Source organism: Harpegnathos saltator, unplaced genomic scaffold, assembly GCF_003227715.2.
Source record: "Harpegnathos saltator strain DR-91 unplaced genomic scaffold, Hsal_v8.6 scaffold480, whole genome shotgun sequence".
NCBI classification, from domain to species: Eukaryota; Metazoa; Arthropoda; class Insecta; order Hymenoptera; family Formicidae; genus Harpegnathos; species Harpegnathos saltator.
In genome coordinates this window covers 40,001-54,325 of record NW_020230294.1, presented here as the reverse complement: position 1 = coordinate 54,325, position 14,325 = coordinate 40,001, and the positions used below count along the sequence as shown (strand labels likewise).

The window sequence follows — 14,325 nt, the reverse complement described above, 5'->3', positions numbered from 1 at the left end:
TTCAAGTTAAAGAAAGAGTGATGTGTGTTTGCCAAGTGTTTTTCGATTTTTCTCAATTTACGATCTTGACGTGTCTCGCCGTGTTATGTACAGCGCGTTTCAAAACTATCGATGCTCACACCGAGGTAAATTTTTTACCAGGTGTTGATAGAAGATAATTTTTAGGACATTTCAAAATATATTTTATATTTTGAAATATAATAAAACTTTTGTAAATATTGCTGAAATATATTTTTTGATAAAGGTGCAATCGTAAATTGATCGATCGTCATTCCATTCGCTCGTCAGCCCGAATTTGCTGACAATTTACAGCCGTATATTTACAGTTCCCAACAACAGGAACACGTTCGTTAATTTTTTTTTATTTTATTATTTGTCGGAGATAATTTAAAATAATACCGAAACGTTTAAACATATATTTCATAAACGCATTTTGGCCCTGTGCTATTTCTGTATTCATATCTGCCAATAATTTGTATTTTCTATTAAACATTATTTCCGCACAAAGACCAACGCACTGCGTTTGTCGGCCCATTCGACATTAAGATTTGATCTCATACAGAGTTTTGTATATATATTTCTTTCCCCTCCGCGGGGATATACATCACACACATACCCACGTGCGTAACAATTATAATAGGCGGTCCGCAACGAAGAAATTAAAGCGTATGAATAATATCGCATCGCGGATTCGAAATACACAGTGTGAAAGCTCACGATCGACTGAGTCACGATTGCGGAGCGGACGGGGAGCATGAGGAATTTAATTAATCGACGATTATGCAATGTGCGGAAATGAAGGATAGCGCAGCCCGGCTGATGGAAATGGAAACGCGGATCGCTCGTTAAGCGTAACCGCACCGGTGTGTGTTATATTTTATCAGCAATCGTTCGGCCAATCGGCTCGCGACGAACGCTCAATAAGTGTCAAATAAACGATCGATGAATCTCATTTACGTAATGACATCGGACAATATCGCTCCGCTTCTCGTATTGGTAAATCCCGATAATAAACTCCCGCGCTCTCACGGCGGCGTCGAGCGCGCGAGGCGGCGCGGCTGAAAAATCGGCCGCTATTTATCGCGGATCCGCGTTTCATGTCGGGGCGAAATTGCGAAATTTGTTTTATAATGCCGCGCGCTATTACCGATCGCGCGCCGCTCGAGGCTCATTAATATTTTCCGCCAGCAGCATGCGAGCGCTCCGGCCGCGTTATAAAGTCGCTCGATCAACATCAGACCGGGGATTAAATCCTTTCGCATTTTCAGACTCGCCTCCCGCCAAAAGCCCGATTCTTCATTCTTGTCGCGCCGCGGGACAAGCGGGAGAATACGCCGCTAATTTTTAATCGATCGAACCGGCGGCGTTCTGCGCGCAGACACGCGTGATAAAAATACCAGAGGTATTTTGTCGCACGGGACACGACCCGTTGCGCATGAATAATCGCGCTGTCTCGTCGGGAAATTTGGCTCAGGTATCGAGATCTGTGTTGTATTTCTCTCCCTCCCTTCCTCCCCCCCCTCTCTCTTTCTCTCTCGAGTTTGTCCAAAATTTTATCGGCTTCCTCGAGGAAAGAAGTTTCTTGTTGCACGATGTTTGTCGATTCGATTTATTTCACGTTTCACACACACACACACACACACACTCAAAGCTCCGTATGATTTATATCACTATCAATTTGCTGAAATTAGGTCAACTCGATTTATCGTTCGATTTATTTAATCGAACCGAGCCGATACTCCCTCGCGTAAGCCGCTGGATAAAGTAGCAATTGAGTTTCTTGCCTTCTCGAGTAACAAGGACTTCAACCTGGCGACTTCGTCCCTCAACTCGCGGACGAGTCTCGCCACGGGATCCTCGTTGACCACTGGTCGGTTGACCACGCTCTGCGCCCTTTGGGCGAATCGCAGGGTGTGTGCGGTCTCGTTGTAACTTCCGCTGGCCGGAGATATCGCTGTGGAAGAGAAACAGCGGGACGAGCGTTAACGTCGTAGAAGCATATGCGCGGCGGTGCCGCGCGTTTCACAACTACGACTAATTGATCCTTACGGTGCGATTTCGCCATTTTCATATGCATTCTAAGAGCGCAATCGTACGTCGCCGATCCTGCCAATCGACGACGGAAGATTCGTTCGGGTAAGTTCTACTGAGAAAATGCCTACCTCGCCGAGCGCTGCTAGTCTACTCGCGATAGACGAACTATGAGGCACCGTGCGAGCGATGTTCGACCAGAGAAACTAATTCGCATGTCTATGAAATCGCATCTACAGTCATCTCCTGACGATCCGAGAAACAGGCCGGCACGCAAAGTCCGCTGCATTCACAGATTTCCATTCGCGGGCGATCGAGTGACGAATGACAAACGTTCCCGGACGCGCGGTTCGAAGACGTGGAAAGAAAAGGAAGACCGAACACGACTGCTCGATAATTTGGCACAAAATTACAACGTCACAACACGTCGAAGACACTCGCGCGGCCGAATCGACCGAGCGCATTCAGATCAGCGCGGACGAGATCACAGAGATCGGAGTCTATCATACAAAATACTCGCGTGGCGTCTGTCGAATTAATCGGTGGTAAAATGTGTAAAGCGAAGAGCTCCAGGGGAGAGCTCATCCCCCACGCGTGGACGAGTCAACTGGAAATAACCCACGGCTCGCCGGGAGCCGGATAATTCGAAATGGATTTCGAGCGTGGATAGCCGCAGGAATGGCGGAGGAGTGTCTTTTCCAAACGTCGTACGGTCATCGCCACGGAGTCGACGTATAAAAGCCGCGGGGGTGTCGGCAATACGCAGGCACCGCGGATAATATACGGTCTATTCATTCTACGCGCGGCTCAATCACAAATGCGGGCCCGCTGAATATTAAACGTCTCTCGATAATAAACCGAAATGCTATTAGCAATTCAATTAATTGCCGATGATCAGCGCTTCGGAATATTTCACTACGATTAATTATACACGTCGCCGACTCGGCTAGAAGTATTCAAAAACTACGCGGTGCGCGGCCGTTCCCCGGCTAATTATACTCGGCTCGACTCTTCCATTTCGGCAATTAATTGTGACGAGTCGGAAGAGGAGGAAAGACCGGCGCGCCTTCCCTCGATTAGCGTCTCTCTATCTGCGCCGTCTACGCTCAATCACGCCTATTTCGTCGGCTTTTATCGCGTGACGCGTGAACGGACAAAAATATCGCGATAATCGGAGTGAACAGCCAAAAGGCTGTGCCGGTTTTATTTCTAATTAGTTGCGATAATCTCCGATATAACGTCTCTACGAAATGCGTTTGTGTTCGCGCAGACACGACGCAGATACACACAAACACACACACACACATACACACATACACACCGTCGCGTTATAATCAAAATCGAGGAGGATTAAACGGAGATAGCGAAGCTCAATGGCTCACACACGTCTTCATCGTGAAAGATCGAAAATCACGCGGTCAATTTTTTTTATTTTACAGAGAACTTTGCCTCTGCCCGCCTAATCCCCTCTGTTTTTCACACGTGGGAACGATGATTTCGAGGATCAAAGTCTTCCAGCTATCAGTACTGTGTAACGCAATCCTCTCTACGTGCTTCATCTAACTACAAACAGATTCCTACGGAAAAGGTGAATGCCGGCTCTAACAAAGGAACCGTCGGAGGTATCTTATGCCGATTATCCGGTAGGCTTCGGACAGAACACAGCAGCGAGGTAAAAGACCCGAATTTTCTTTGGTACGCTTATCTGCACGCCCTTAGAGTTTCAGACAATCCCTCAAAGATAACTCAGCTCAGAGTAATTTTCAGCGAATGTCATCGAAAGTCGCGAAATCGAAATGCAAAAGAATATTTTATGCATAGATCCCTTACGGTAAATTGTACTCGCTTTACAATGATGTATTCCGATACATCGTTGTAAAGTATTGCAGGGGAAATATTGACGATCGAAGGTAGTCGATCGAGTAACTAACTATCGCAAGCTCACTACGGATTCTTCTTATTTACCGCTCCTCTCCCTCGCGCTCACTCTTTCTTTCTATCTCTTTCTTTTTCTCTCTCTCTCTCTCTCTCTCTCTCTCTCTCTCTTTCTCTTTCTCTCTCGGCTCTATCGAAATTTAATCTCTGCATCTTAGCTCGCCTGGAAAAGCATTTAAACCAATTACATCCAGCCCCGATTATCGCGGATAAGTGGGCATAATTTTGCGAATCTCACACAGACTCTCGCAATAATATTCTCCCTCCCCTCCTCCCGATAACTTAACCGGGATTTATGAAAAGACGGCGTTGTGTTCAGGGAAAGAGAGGAGAGAAATGGCCAGCTTTCCCTTATAATCCGCTCGGCCAGCGGCTGCTCTCGGGGAAAAACATCGCGATCGGGTCTGTCTTCAATTAATGAATTAAAAGACGCGGACTGAATTAATCAATTAAACAACGATCGAACAGCATAAACTACTTCAGAACACGATCGGTCTACTTATACCGTTAATAGATAAGCGTATTCGGTATGTAAAGATAGATTTTTATAGATTTTTAATCTAGTTTAATTAGTCTTTAGTTTAATAAGTTCAATTACGCTGGAAATTTTTTTATTCTCCAACGATCGCACCCTTGATGCGAATCAAGAAGAGGCGCGTCTTTGAATCTTATCTAAAAGAGGATATCTAACGGCCTTCCATGAACTGCTCTTCCGAGAGTACAGGAGGAGGCATCTCATTAAAAAGAGTCAATTAAGCGATGTCGAATATAAGTCGTCGGATTTCAATCTGCGCGCGTGAATGGCGGCTCTCGTGCCGGAGGATATTAAAATGGAGGGTTCGCAGATCAAAAGAGGGGCAAGGCGAGCTTATAATTTCCTCGCGAAAATATACACGGGGCGAAACGCGATTTGCACGGTGAGAATATTCCCGGAAGAAAACCTCTTAACATCGATAGAGAACGTTCCGGGATCGCGCGAGCAGCTCGGGAAGCGGGGGGAGGAGGGTGGGCGGAACGCGAGTTCGGGCGGAGAATTCGTGACGCTGGCTGGGGAGATCAAAAGGGAAAGAGCGGCAAGACACACTTACTGGCGAGCATAATGGTAGTGGCATTTCCGCCGAGTGCATCCTTCAGCAGCCAAGTGAGCGAGGAATCCCTGTAAGGGATGTATCTTCTGCCCGGTCCGCTTCCGGTCGAGCCTCTCTCGGCGAGTGCGGATATCACGTTCCCCAAAGCCACCAGGCTCTTGTTGATATTCGCGCCCTCCTTTAAACGATAGCGAAGGTGGTGTCAAAATTAAAATTGCTCGAAGGCAGGCCGCGTCGAGCTCAAACTCAACGACAATCACGTCTCGCTTTATCCGTTTATCGAACGCAAGTGACTCGACGCTGATAACGCGAACGCCGGCCGATATTCCTAACGGCGCACGTTCATTTAGCAACAATATATCTCCCTCGGTTCGTTATATCGAAACAAATGTATGAAATATCGCGAAATCTGATCGTGACGTTGTTTTATTTTTTTCTTTCGGATCGACAAAGAAAAAATAGAGGGAGAGAAAGGAAGAGAGGGAGAGAAATCGATCGTACATGTTGCCGCATTTCGCGAAATTCACCACCCTAACGCGTGAATATGTAGTTTAATAAAAGCAAACGTACTCTCGCTTTCGCACGAGAAATACCACTAACGACGTCCCTCGAGTTTTCACGACGCTGATCGCGCGATGGCACTTTCTGTGTCTTAGGTGGCATAATCAATGTTCAGTCACAAACGTTAACACTAAGGACACAATTGGCTTGGTTCGCAAGACACACAGGTGAACGCACACTTGATCCACCGTGTATCTTTCACATCCCGCGCACCGAGTCCGATCTCGATCGCGATGCTTGATTGCGACATCAATCGACGCACGATAAGACGCGGATCTTAAGCGACGCACTAATCACACGCAACTACACTCGGAAGAAGTGAGGACAACATAAACAACGATCTTCGTGTGATTAAATCCTTTCGGCACCTGTACACAAAACAGCAACAGATAGCTCAAGGTGAGCGAAGATGCAAAGGTCTCTCGAAGGAGGAAGCTTTTTTCCGCATTCGTCCCGACGCTTCTTCACGCTCGCTCGCGTTTATTCGCGCCTCAGCGAGTAACCCGTTCGAGTCGGTTGTGCTCGATTAGGCGAGGCCATTAGCGTACAATGGCGGTCGGCAGGAGATTGATAACTCAAGCGGAGGCTCGATCCGCGCGCGGAGCGGGCTCGCGCGAGTATCGATCTCTCATCGCGAAATTCAGCCTCGGCTGATATCCCGGCTGACGATATTATTTTTAGGGAATGACTCACCTTCAGTCGATGAACGCCGCCGCAGGTGGCCGCGCTCTCGCTGCCTGCCAGATCGACCAGGTGCAACCTGCTGCCGCCACGTGGAGCGGCGTCCTGCCTCCTGCAGGACGAACCTCCGCCGAGACGCTCGCCGTTCGTCGTCTCTTGCGAGAGGCCGACGGTGAGCAACGCGTGACTACGACTGCTGCTGGGATTCTGAAGAGTCGAGGCTGTCTTCCTGGCCCTCGTGCCCTCCTTCACGTATGACATCAACGACCCCAGGGTGCGGACCACGTGGTGCGTCAGCCCTGAAAGAGAGACGGCGACTCGTGAACGAAGGAGGGAACGCGGTCGTCGAGGGAGTCGTCGACGGTAAAACCGCGCGACATGTCGTTGAATGTTTTCGAAACAGATCACGAGTGGAGGATCGTCAAGGGGATGCAGAAGACAGACGACAAGGTACCTTGAACATAAGGCCCCAGTCGAGGATGTTCCCGAACTTTCAGGCCGCTCGCAGTCGCCGACGGTTTCAAGAGATCCCGCACTTTCTCGTTATATATCTCCAGGTAACTGAAACAGAGATTCATCGCGTATAAGTGACTCGAGGCTCATTTTTCTCAGCACAACGCGACCAATGTTCGATCGATATTTAAACAATCGACAATTCGACGGACTTTGACAAAGTTTCTGATAGAAGTCGCACGAAATCGCAGTTATTAATCCATCAAGAACAGGCACAACATTTATCGCGCGTAATGCTGAGAATCTCTAATTGAAACTCGCTTCACCAACACCATCACCACCAAACCGACCTATCTTCCACGATAAAATATCAATCGAGGTATCAATCTGTCCACGAGAAATCTGTCCTACTCACGGAATACGTTAAACAACTCATCCGGTCGTTGTACTTATTAAAAGCCGAGTCCAAACAAAAACTGAATTTCGGATTAATCGATAACGAGATATCGACCGCTGCGCGTTCCTCTCGATTACCGAAGAGGAAGCATTCTCACGATACGAGCGCGTCGAAGCGTATCGCCGGCACGAACGTGAGGTGTCTTCGCCGCGAGCGGCGAAGATGAGGACGAAAACGACTCTAGGGGACCTCGCGGCTACGCGACACGTGAGGTCTCCACGTAGAAGCTCCTGGATCCTCTTAACGTCATTATCCGCTCCGTTGCGCTCGCGGAACGTTCGCACGTGCGCTGGTAAATCGGTTTAACGGCGATCGCGACCTCGAACGGTCACGTTCACTGGGTGAAACACTTTCTAGGCTGGTTTCCGAGACCTCTCACCGTTCGTCGCCTCTTCCCACTTTCCTATCCCACTGTTTTTTTTTCTGTTTCTCCACCGTCTCGCGACCCTTTCGTTTTCCGTCACGACGGATCACACGGGTCTTGCGCAAAAGATTTGTCAAAGATTGAACGGCAGAAAGTACAGAGCACTGATGTACGTATAACAATAACCACTGCATCCATCGCGTTAAATAATAATGCATGAATATCCATGTTACGTTTCAAGAACAGGAATATAAGGTGAAAAAGTTGCAAGAGATCAGTTAATTGTTTCATTTGCAACAATTATATGTTGTCAAAGATGAATCATGATGTAATTATTATTGAATATATTCTTCATTAAAAAATATTCACACAATTTATTTCTAGATCTAGGAAATTTATTATATTTATTATATATTGTTTACAAAATACTACAGGAAGGAAGTAGCGATAATAATATATTATTGATAAATAATATAATATATGTTTTTATATACATAAATATATATAAATATATATAAATATATATAAATATGTATAAATATATATAAATATGTATATATAAAACATAAAACATAAATAAATCTTTATAATATAAAATCTTTATAATAAAATAATAATAAATCTTTATAACAGAAAACATTATTTTTAAATAAAAATATTAAAACGTTATTAAATTAAGTATTATTATTAAATTAAAATATTATTTTTTTAATATCATCATAATATTCATAATTAATAGCTATATATCGATATGATATTCGCAATTACTTGTAATTGGGATTTCTCCTACTACTACCTTGGACAAGCTTGTTTTGATTTTTTCGATTTAATATTTTATAGATAACTAAATATTTATTACGATATAATACATGACCAGACTGATAATCCCTATATGGCCTTTCAGAACAAAATTTATTCAGGGCTTTATAAGTAGGATTTATAGATCTTCTCAAGACATTATTTATCTTTTGTATATCGTTATTTGCTGCAAGCTCTGATTTAGCGGTAAAAAAGAATAGAGAGTTCTGGACAAAAATTGCTTTTATACTTTCCGACCATGTATCCTTGAGGTAGTACGGACGACTAAGTTCTGCTTGAAATCCGACAATCACATTTGGTGGCGTATAATTAGGATGGAGCGTATAATCGTGGTAGAACATCGGATAACATTCAAATTTGATTTTTCTTTTATCTTTCCTGCATTGGAAACAACCAACGTCGTGTTCAGAATTTTGGGTATGCCCATAAGTATATTCTAATTCTGGTCCTATCATTACAAGTTTAAGTATAATTTTTTTAGCGAGGACATGTATAAGAAGCTCCCAACTTGGAAAATTGAGTATATCTACATAGTTTGCGCCTATAATATGAACAACGAAGATGTCTGTTTCCTCTTTAAAATTAAATAGATTTGCAAACTTCAACCCCGTGTATATCGTCAACGGATCTGATACAAAGTCAGTAAAAGCAGCATGATTAATCTCTAAGCCTAGTTCTTGATTTAGTTCTTCATGATATTGTGAACAAAATAAGTCCATGTCCCCAATTATCCTTCGATCACGAAATCTAGAAAAATCAATATATAAAGAATTCCACGTTCGGTCTTCAAGAAACATAATATCTAAGGTGAGACTGATTGACATCTCAATGCAGCAGTTTATCGAGTGTGGACGAATCCTATCCCTGTGATCATCGCAAAAGGAGACGGATAAGCATTTCAAGCAGGTAATCGAAGTATTCCGTTGATAACATACAAAACACTTCCTTGCAAACATAAACATCTGCGCTTCGATCGGCTTTATATTATGTCTCATAAACATTTGGATTTGTCGCAAATATATCTCCTGTCTTATGAGCCACTCTTCTAAGTTTTCACTGCGCTGGGTGAACCATTCTGGATCCTCATTTATATACTCTGTTAATATCGAGCAAATGCGTTCGTGGTTCTGTCTGTCCTGTTTCTCGTGGTCCTTGCAGCAGTAAGAGATCATGTAGCATCGATAACACGTATTCAACATGTCTTGGTTTGTCGATTTGCAAATATGACAAACGTTTGGATGGAAAAATCGATCGTAATGAACTTCTGATCTGACTTGAAGAAATTGATTCACTTCTTGTATTACGTTCATAACTGTGCACCTATATGTAACCGATGTATAAATGAGAACACTTTATATATAATACTTCATATATGTATATATAACATCAGCTTTTATGTATTATACCAATTTATAAATATTGCGCAAAACTCACGTATATCAGTAAAAATGCTCAAATTTTGTACCTGCAGTATAAATGTCGCGATCCGACGTGATGTACAGATAATACTAATAAAGTATTTACAAACGTGTCTGCATCTTACTGAGATCACCGACAATTTGAATTGACATTAGCGATATAACGAAATATATACAAATAATCGTTACACAATATAGAATGTCGCGAATAAATCAGGTACACAAAGATACACAGAGAAAGATACATATAATAACAGATGTTTATTGCTGTATATAGTTGTATGTTAAAGCATCAAATTGCTTTTTGGAGCAAAAAGGCAATATAGATAGAAATACACGTCATTTCCTTCAAAATTATTAATAAATTTATAAGATGGATTTATTCATTGATTTGAATATGATTTGATATGAAGTCAGAAAAAGATTGCGCAAGACCAGTGTATATCAGTGAAAATATTCAAATTCTGCGCCAATAATATAGCTGTCAGTCCGACGATTGTATAGAGAATACTGATAAAGTTTGTGTTTACAAACGTTTTCGCGTGTCCTGGCAATCGTTGACAATTTAATTTATGATTGGAGATGTAACAATCTACGAATATTCATTACGTACGATCAGAGTATCAAAAATAAACTCAATACAAAAATAGAGGACATAAATTGACTAGATAATAAAGATTATTTCCGAAAGATAATTTCGCGTCATGATATTTCCTTTAATCCGCGAAGATGCAACCGCTTATCAGGGACCAACGATCGCGTTACAACGGCATAAATTGCAGCAGGGAAATTTTTCAAACGGGCGGTGCTAAGACTTCTGACCTCGTTCGACGAAGAAACGAGACGTACGTTCGTACGTTAGTTCAAAGAGCAAGTTACAACAGTGAGAACTTGCAAGAATCGTTACGCGAACGCGTCGAATTGGAAACTCACCGATTACCGGTGCAGCCGTTCGCGAATTCCGTTCCTCGGTAATGCCGCGAGATGTTTAGATGGATGTAAAAATCACATTGCGACGGTTATATTACGCGAAATTTAGGACACTGCGCAATTTTTGTTGCCGTTTTTCTTACTTTCTTCCAAACATTTCACGAAACAACATTCGCGTCACGCAATGATAATTTTAGCATCACAGCAACGCGTATTTCGCAGTTATGCGCTTGGCGGACGGAAAATTTGGAATTCAGGAAAAAATCGTTTCGAGCCAATATTTACTCTTCATTCAAAAATAATCTAATATTTCATCAAATTCTGCTTCATATCTACATACGTATAAAAATTGATAATAATTGAATAAGAGTGACAAGATATCATCGAGCGATAATTTAATAATACGTAATTACTGATATGTGCAACTTCACGCTCTAATTACATTATTAACAAGGATCTGCAACTCCGACAGCGAGCTTCGTATGCGTCGTAACTTATTTTCGCGTGATACACAACCACTTTCGAGTCTCTCTCTCTCTCTTTCTCTCTCTCTAAATTCGCTAGTTATCTCCTCATTGAGGACACCGGATCTCGGGAGAAAATCGATGTGCCGTGGATTCCTCCGAGAATACCGGAGAGCCGCACAACACGGCAGGAAAGTTCGATACCCGATAGTTAATGAAAATTAATGCCCCATATTGAATTATCGTTAATCGATGACGTCGAATCTCACCGACCTCCGCACGAGACTGTCTCGTTGTTTAGTTTACCTTTAACGATCCATCTCTCATTGCCATTACCTTCCATCGACACTGTATACAAAATGTATTTTTAGATTTAACTTCCTCGCTTGTAACCGCTTTAAACTTCGCCTCGACTCATCGGTGATATACACCCTCGTGATGATGCAACGAGTGAGGAAACTCTCAAGAATCGGAGAAAGTTTTTCGTGTGCAAATGCGCATCCAATATTTACAATTATTAAATATTTCCTCAGACGCAAGGTGTGAAATATTGTAGTCAATGTTTATCGGATCCATTGGCCAGTTTCGACTGACGAATGCGAAAGAACAACGCGAAAGTAAAACCTCTCCGATAAACGACTCCTCAACTTCGCGATGACTCCACACGTCAAATTGATTTTTGATTAGGCTTAGAAGCACTCGCTCGTCAGATTCATTAATCCTTAATCGTTCTCTGAGCGCTTCGTTCTGCGAAACGCAACTGTTTCGCGCAACTGGTACTCACTCGCAACGCCTCGCATACGTATTTCATCCCTCCGTCGAGAAGACGCGCGAAAACTTTGCCGAGGATGGTCGGGGCGCGCACGCTCGCTTGCTCGCTCGCTCGCTCGCTCGCTGTCACGCATTAATTACTGTTAATTAATGATATCCGGACGCGCCGAACTGGCGGCGGGGAGCGCCGAGAGCCATTTATTACGGGCCTTAAACTTTTCGAGTGTCCTCCGCCACCCTCTGCCGTTTCGGGGCTCACCGCTCGCGCGCGCCGAAAGGGTGACGAGAGCGCCAGGCTGGCTTTTGCAGGGAACGGGAAAACCCGAGTCCGCGACGTGTAACGCGGCCGTCTTTCTCTCTCGTGCCTGACGAATATTACGCTGCCGGAATAGGAATAGGAATCGATCCCGCAGCCTCGATATCCCCGACAGACGGAAGAACGGGGGGGGGGGAACGTCGCTCGCCGAAGAAAAAGAATCGCCGAGCATCGACCGATCCTGCCGCCTGTCGCATGATGCAGCCCTCACCTTTCGCTCCTTGATCCCAGCGTTATTAAGAGGGAGCACTTTCACGCGTTGCCTGTCATCGAAGCATTAAGATTTCTCCGTGTTATCGTAACGACGGGATGATTAAAATTAAAGAGGTATTCACCGAGCAAATATTTCGCGACTTACTTCGCTGACTGCCTCTTCGTCTTTTTCTCTCTTTTTCCCTCTCCCTCTGTCCTTCTTTATCTTCGTTTTCGCGATTGCCCAGATTAGTTAATTCGATTGGTCCCGTGTGTGGTATCGTGGTTTTCTCTTTCCGCACGCCTTATAAACGCGGACCGTGGCTCGTCGGGGGGAGCCATGTGTTTCACGTCGAAACCACCATTGATTTGAGCTACAGCTAACGAACTGGTACCATATTCGCTAATGATGCGAGCGGAACATAGAAAAAAGTAATATCTGCAAAGACTAATGCAATCGATACCGCCAGGCGGAGAGAAAGATGTTTTCGGGAGGGACAGTCTGGCTTGAAAAGTGCGGCTTATGCGCATCGCTTCGTCAGTAAATGAACGAAGAGGAGAGAAAGGGGGTCACAAAGAGACAAAGGGCTTCCGGCATCGAGCGACGAGAGTGATAAAGGTGAAAGTTATAAGCTTCAATGAGCGGCGCGGCCGCGATAAAGACGCTCCCGATCACCCTCGATAGCCCTACGTGCAAAGGGCCGGTAAAAGGCTCTCAGGGTTAACTGACCTGAGTCAACGTTCTCTGTTTGCTCCACTTGCGTCCGCGTTAACCTCGTGCGAGGTAGAGAGCGTTTTCGAGCTTGGATCGACCTCGAATCTGACAGATCTTTCAGCAATATCGGTCGGGGGAAGCGATCAGCAATCGCTCTTCCTTCTCTCTCTCTCTCTCTCTCTCTCTCTCTCTCTCTCTCTCTCTCTCTCTTACTTCTTCCTTTCCCTCTTTCATAATTTAATCCCGTAGTTTAAATGATACGGAGCTATTTATCGATCATTTACTTGGTTATTGTGTAATAACATAGCAAGCTAGCTGTTTCCGTATATCACGACTATAGGTTCGCTAAGCCAGCGGGTTTTCCATTTGTGACGAAAAAATTTTTTTCTGCATAGAATTCACTTCCGAAGAATATTCCGGGAAAGTTCTCGCCTTCGTTGCCGCTCGGCGAATCATGATTTATTTTTGACATTCGGATTGGATGGAAGTAAGCGAGAGGTAATATCCGATAGACAATCGAGCGAATAATCAATATAAACAATTTGTTAGTCCGCAGCTGCAACGAGTCAGTTATCTGGAATAAATCAAAATAGCAGCTCTCGCGAACGGCCGCGTAGAGTCTCGCTGTTTCGATGCGAGTTTAATTATTTTTTTATAGATATCGCCCGCGGACATGGGAAATGACTCTGTTCGTCGATTTACAATGCAAATGCGAGGAATTTCGGGCGACACCGATAACGTGGCGGTGATCGAGGAATAAATAATCCGAAACGCAAATGCGCCCACGCGCGGCACTTCGCGTCACGGTTTTAGTTCGTAATGAAATACTTTTTACATACGATATTTGCGCATAGACGCGTCCGGTGCGTTTCGCTCGTTTCAAACGACAGGCAATCGCGCGCAATTTTTTACAACTTCACGTAAATCTCTCGTTTCTTATTCTCTGTGTCGTTTGCAAATCACACGTGCCGTTCGCTTGCTGCTTTCCTCCTCGAAATGATTTTCGCTTGAAATATTTTATACAGCACAACCCAAGCTGAACGTATGCATATTTGCTGTTATTAATAATGATTCATGTATTCATGACTTAACAAGTGTGATTTACTGATTTTTTTCTTCGCGAGCTTTCG

At 44.1% G+C, this 14,325-nt stretch overlaps 1 protein-coding gene across 1 annotated transcript in view; it reads right to left on the bottom strand.

The window, feature by feature from the left end:
• Positions 1–14,325, bottom strand: part of LOC105189157 (kinesin 3E) — a 42,241-nt gene that overhangs the window by 6,199 nt on the left and 21,717 nt on the right. The window contains exons 4-7 of the mRNA XM_011151088.3: positions 6,751–6,857; positions 6,309–6,595; positions 5,055–5,232; positions 1,785–1,954 (exon numbers count right to left, since the gene is read on the bottom strand). Of these exons, the coding sequence (XP_011149390.2) occupies positions 1,785–1,954; positions 5,055–5,232; positions 6,309–6,595; positions 6,751–6,857 (742 nt within the window). The remainder of the gene's footprint in view (positions 1–1,784; positions 1,955–5,054; positions 5,233–6,308; positions 6,596–6,750; positions 6,858–14,325) is intronic.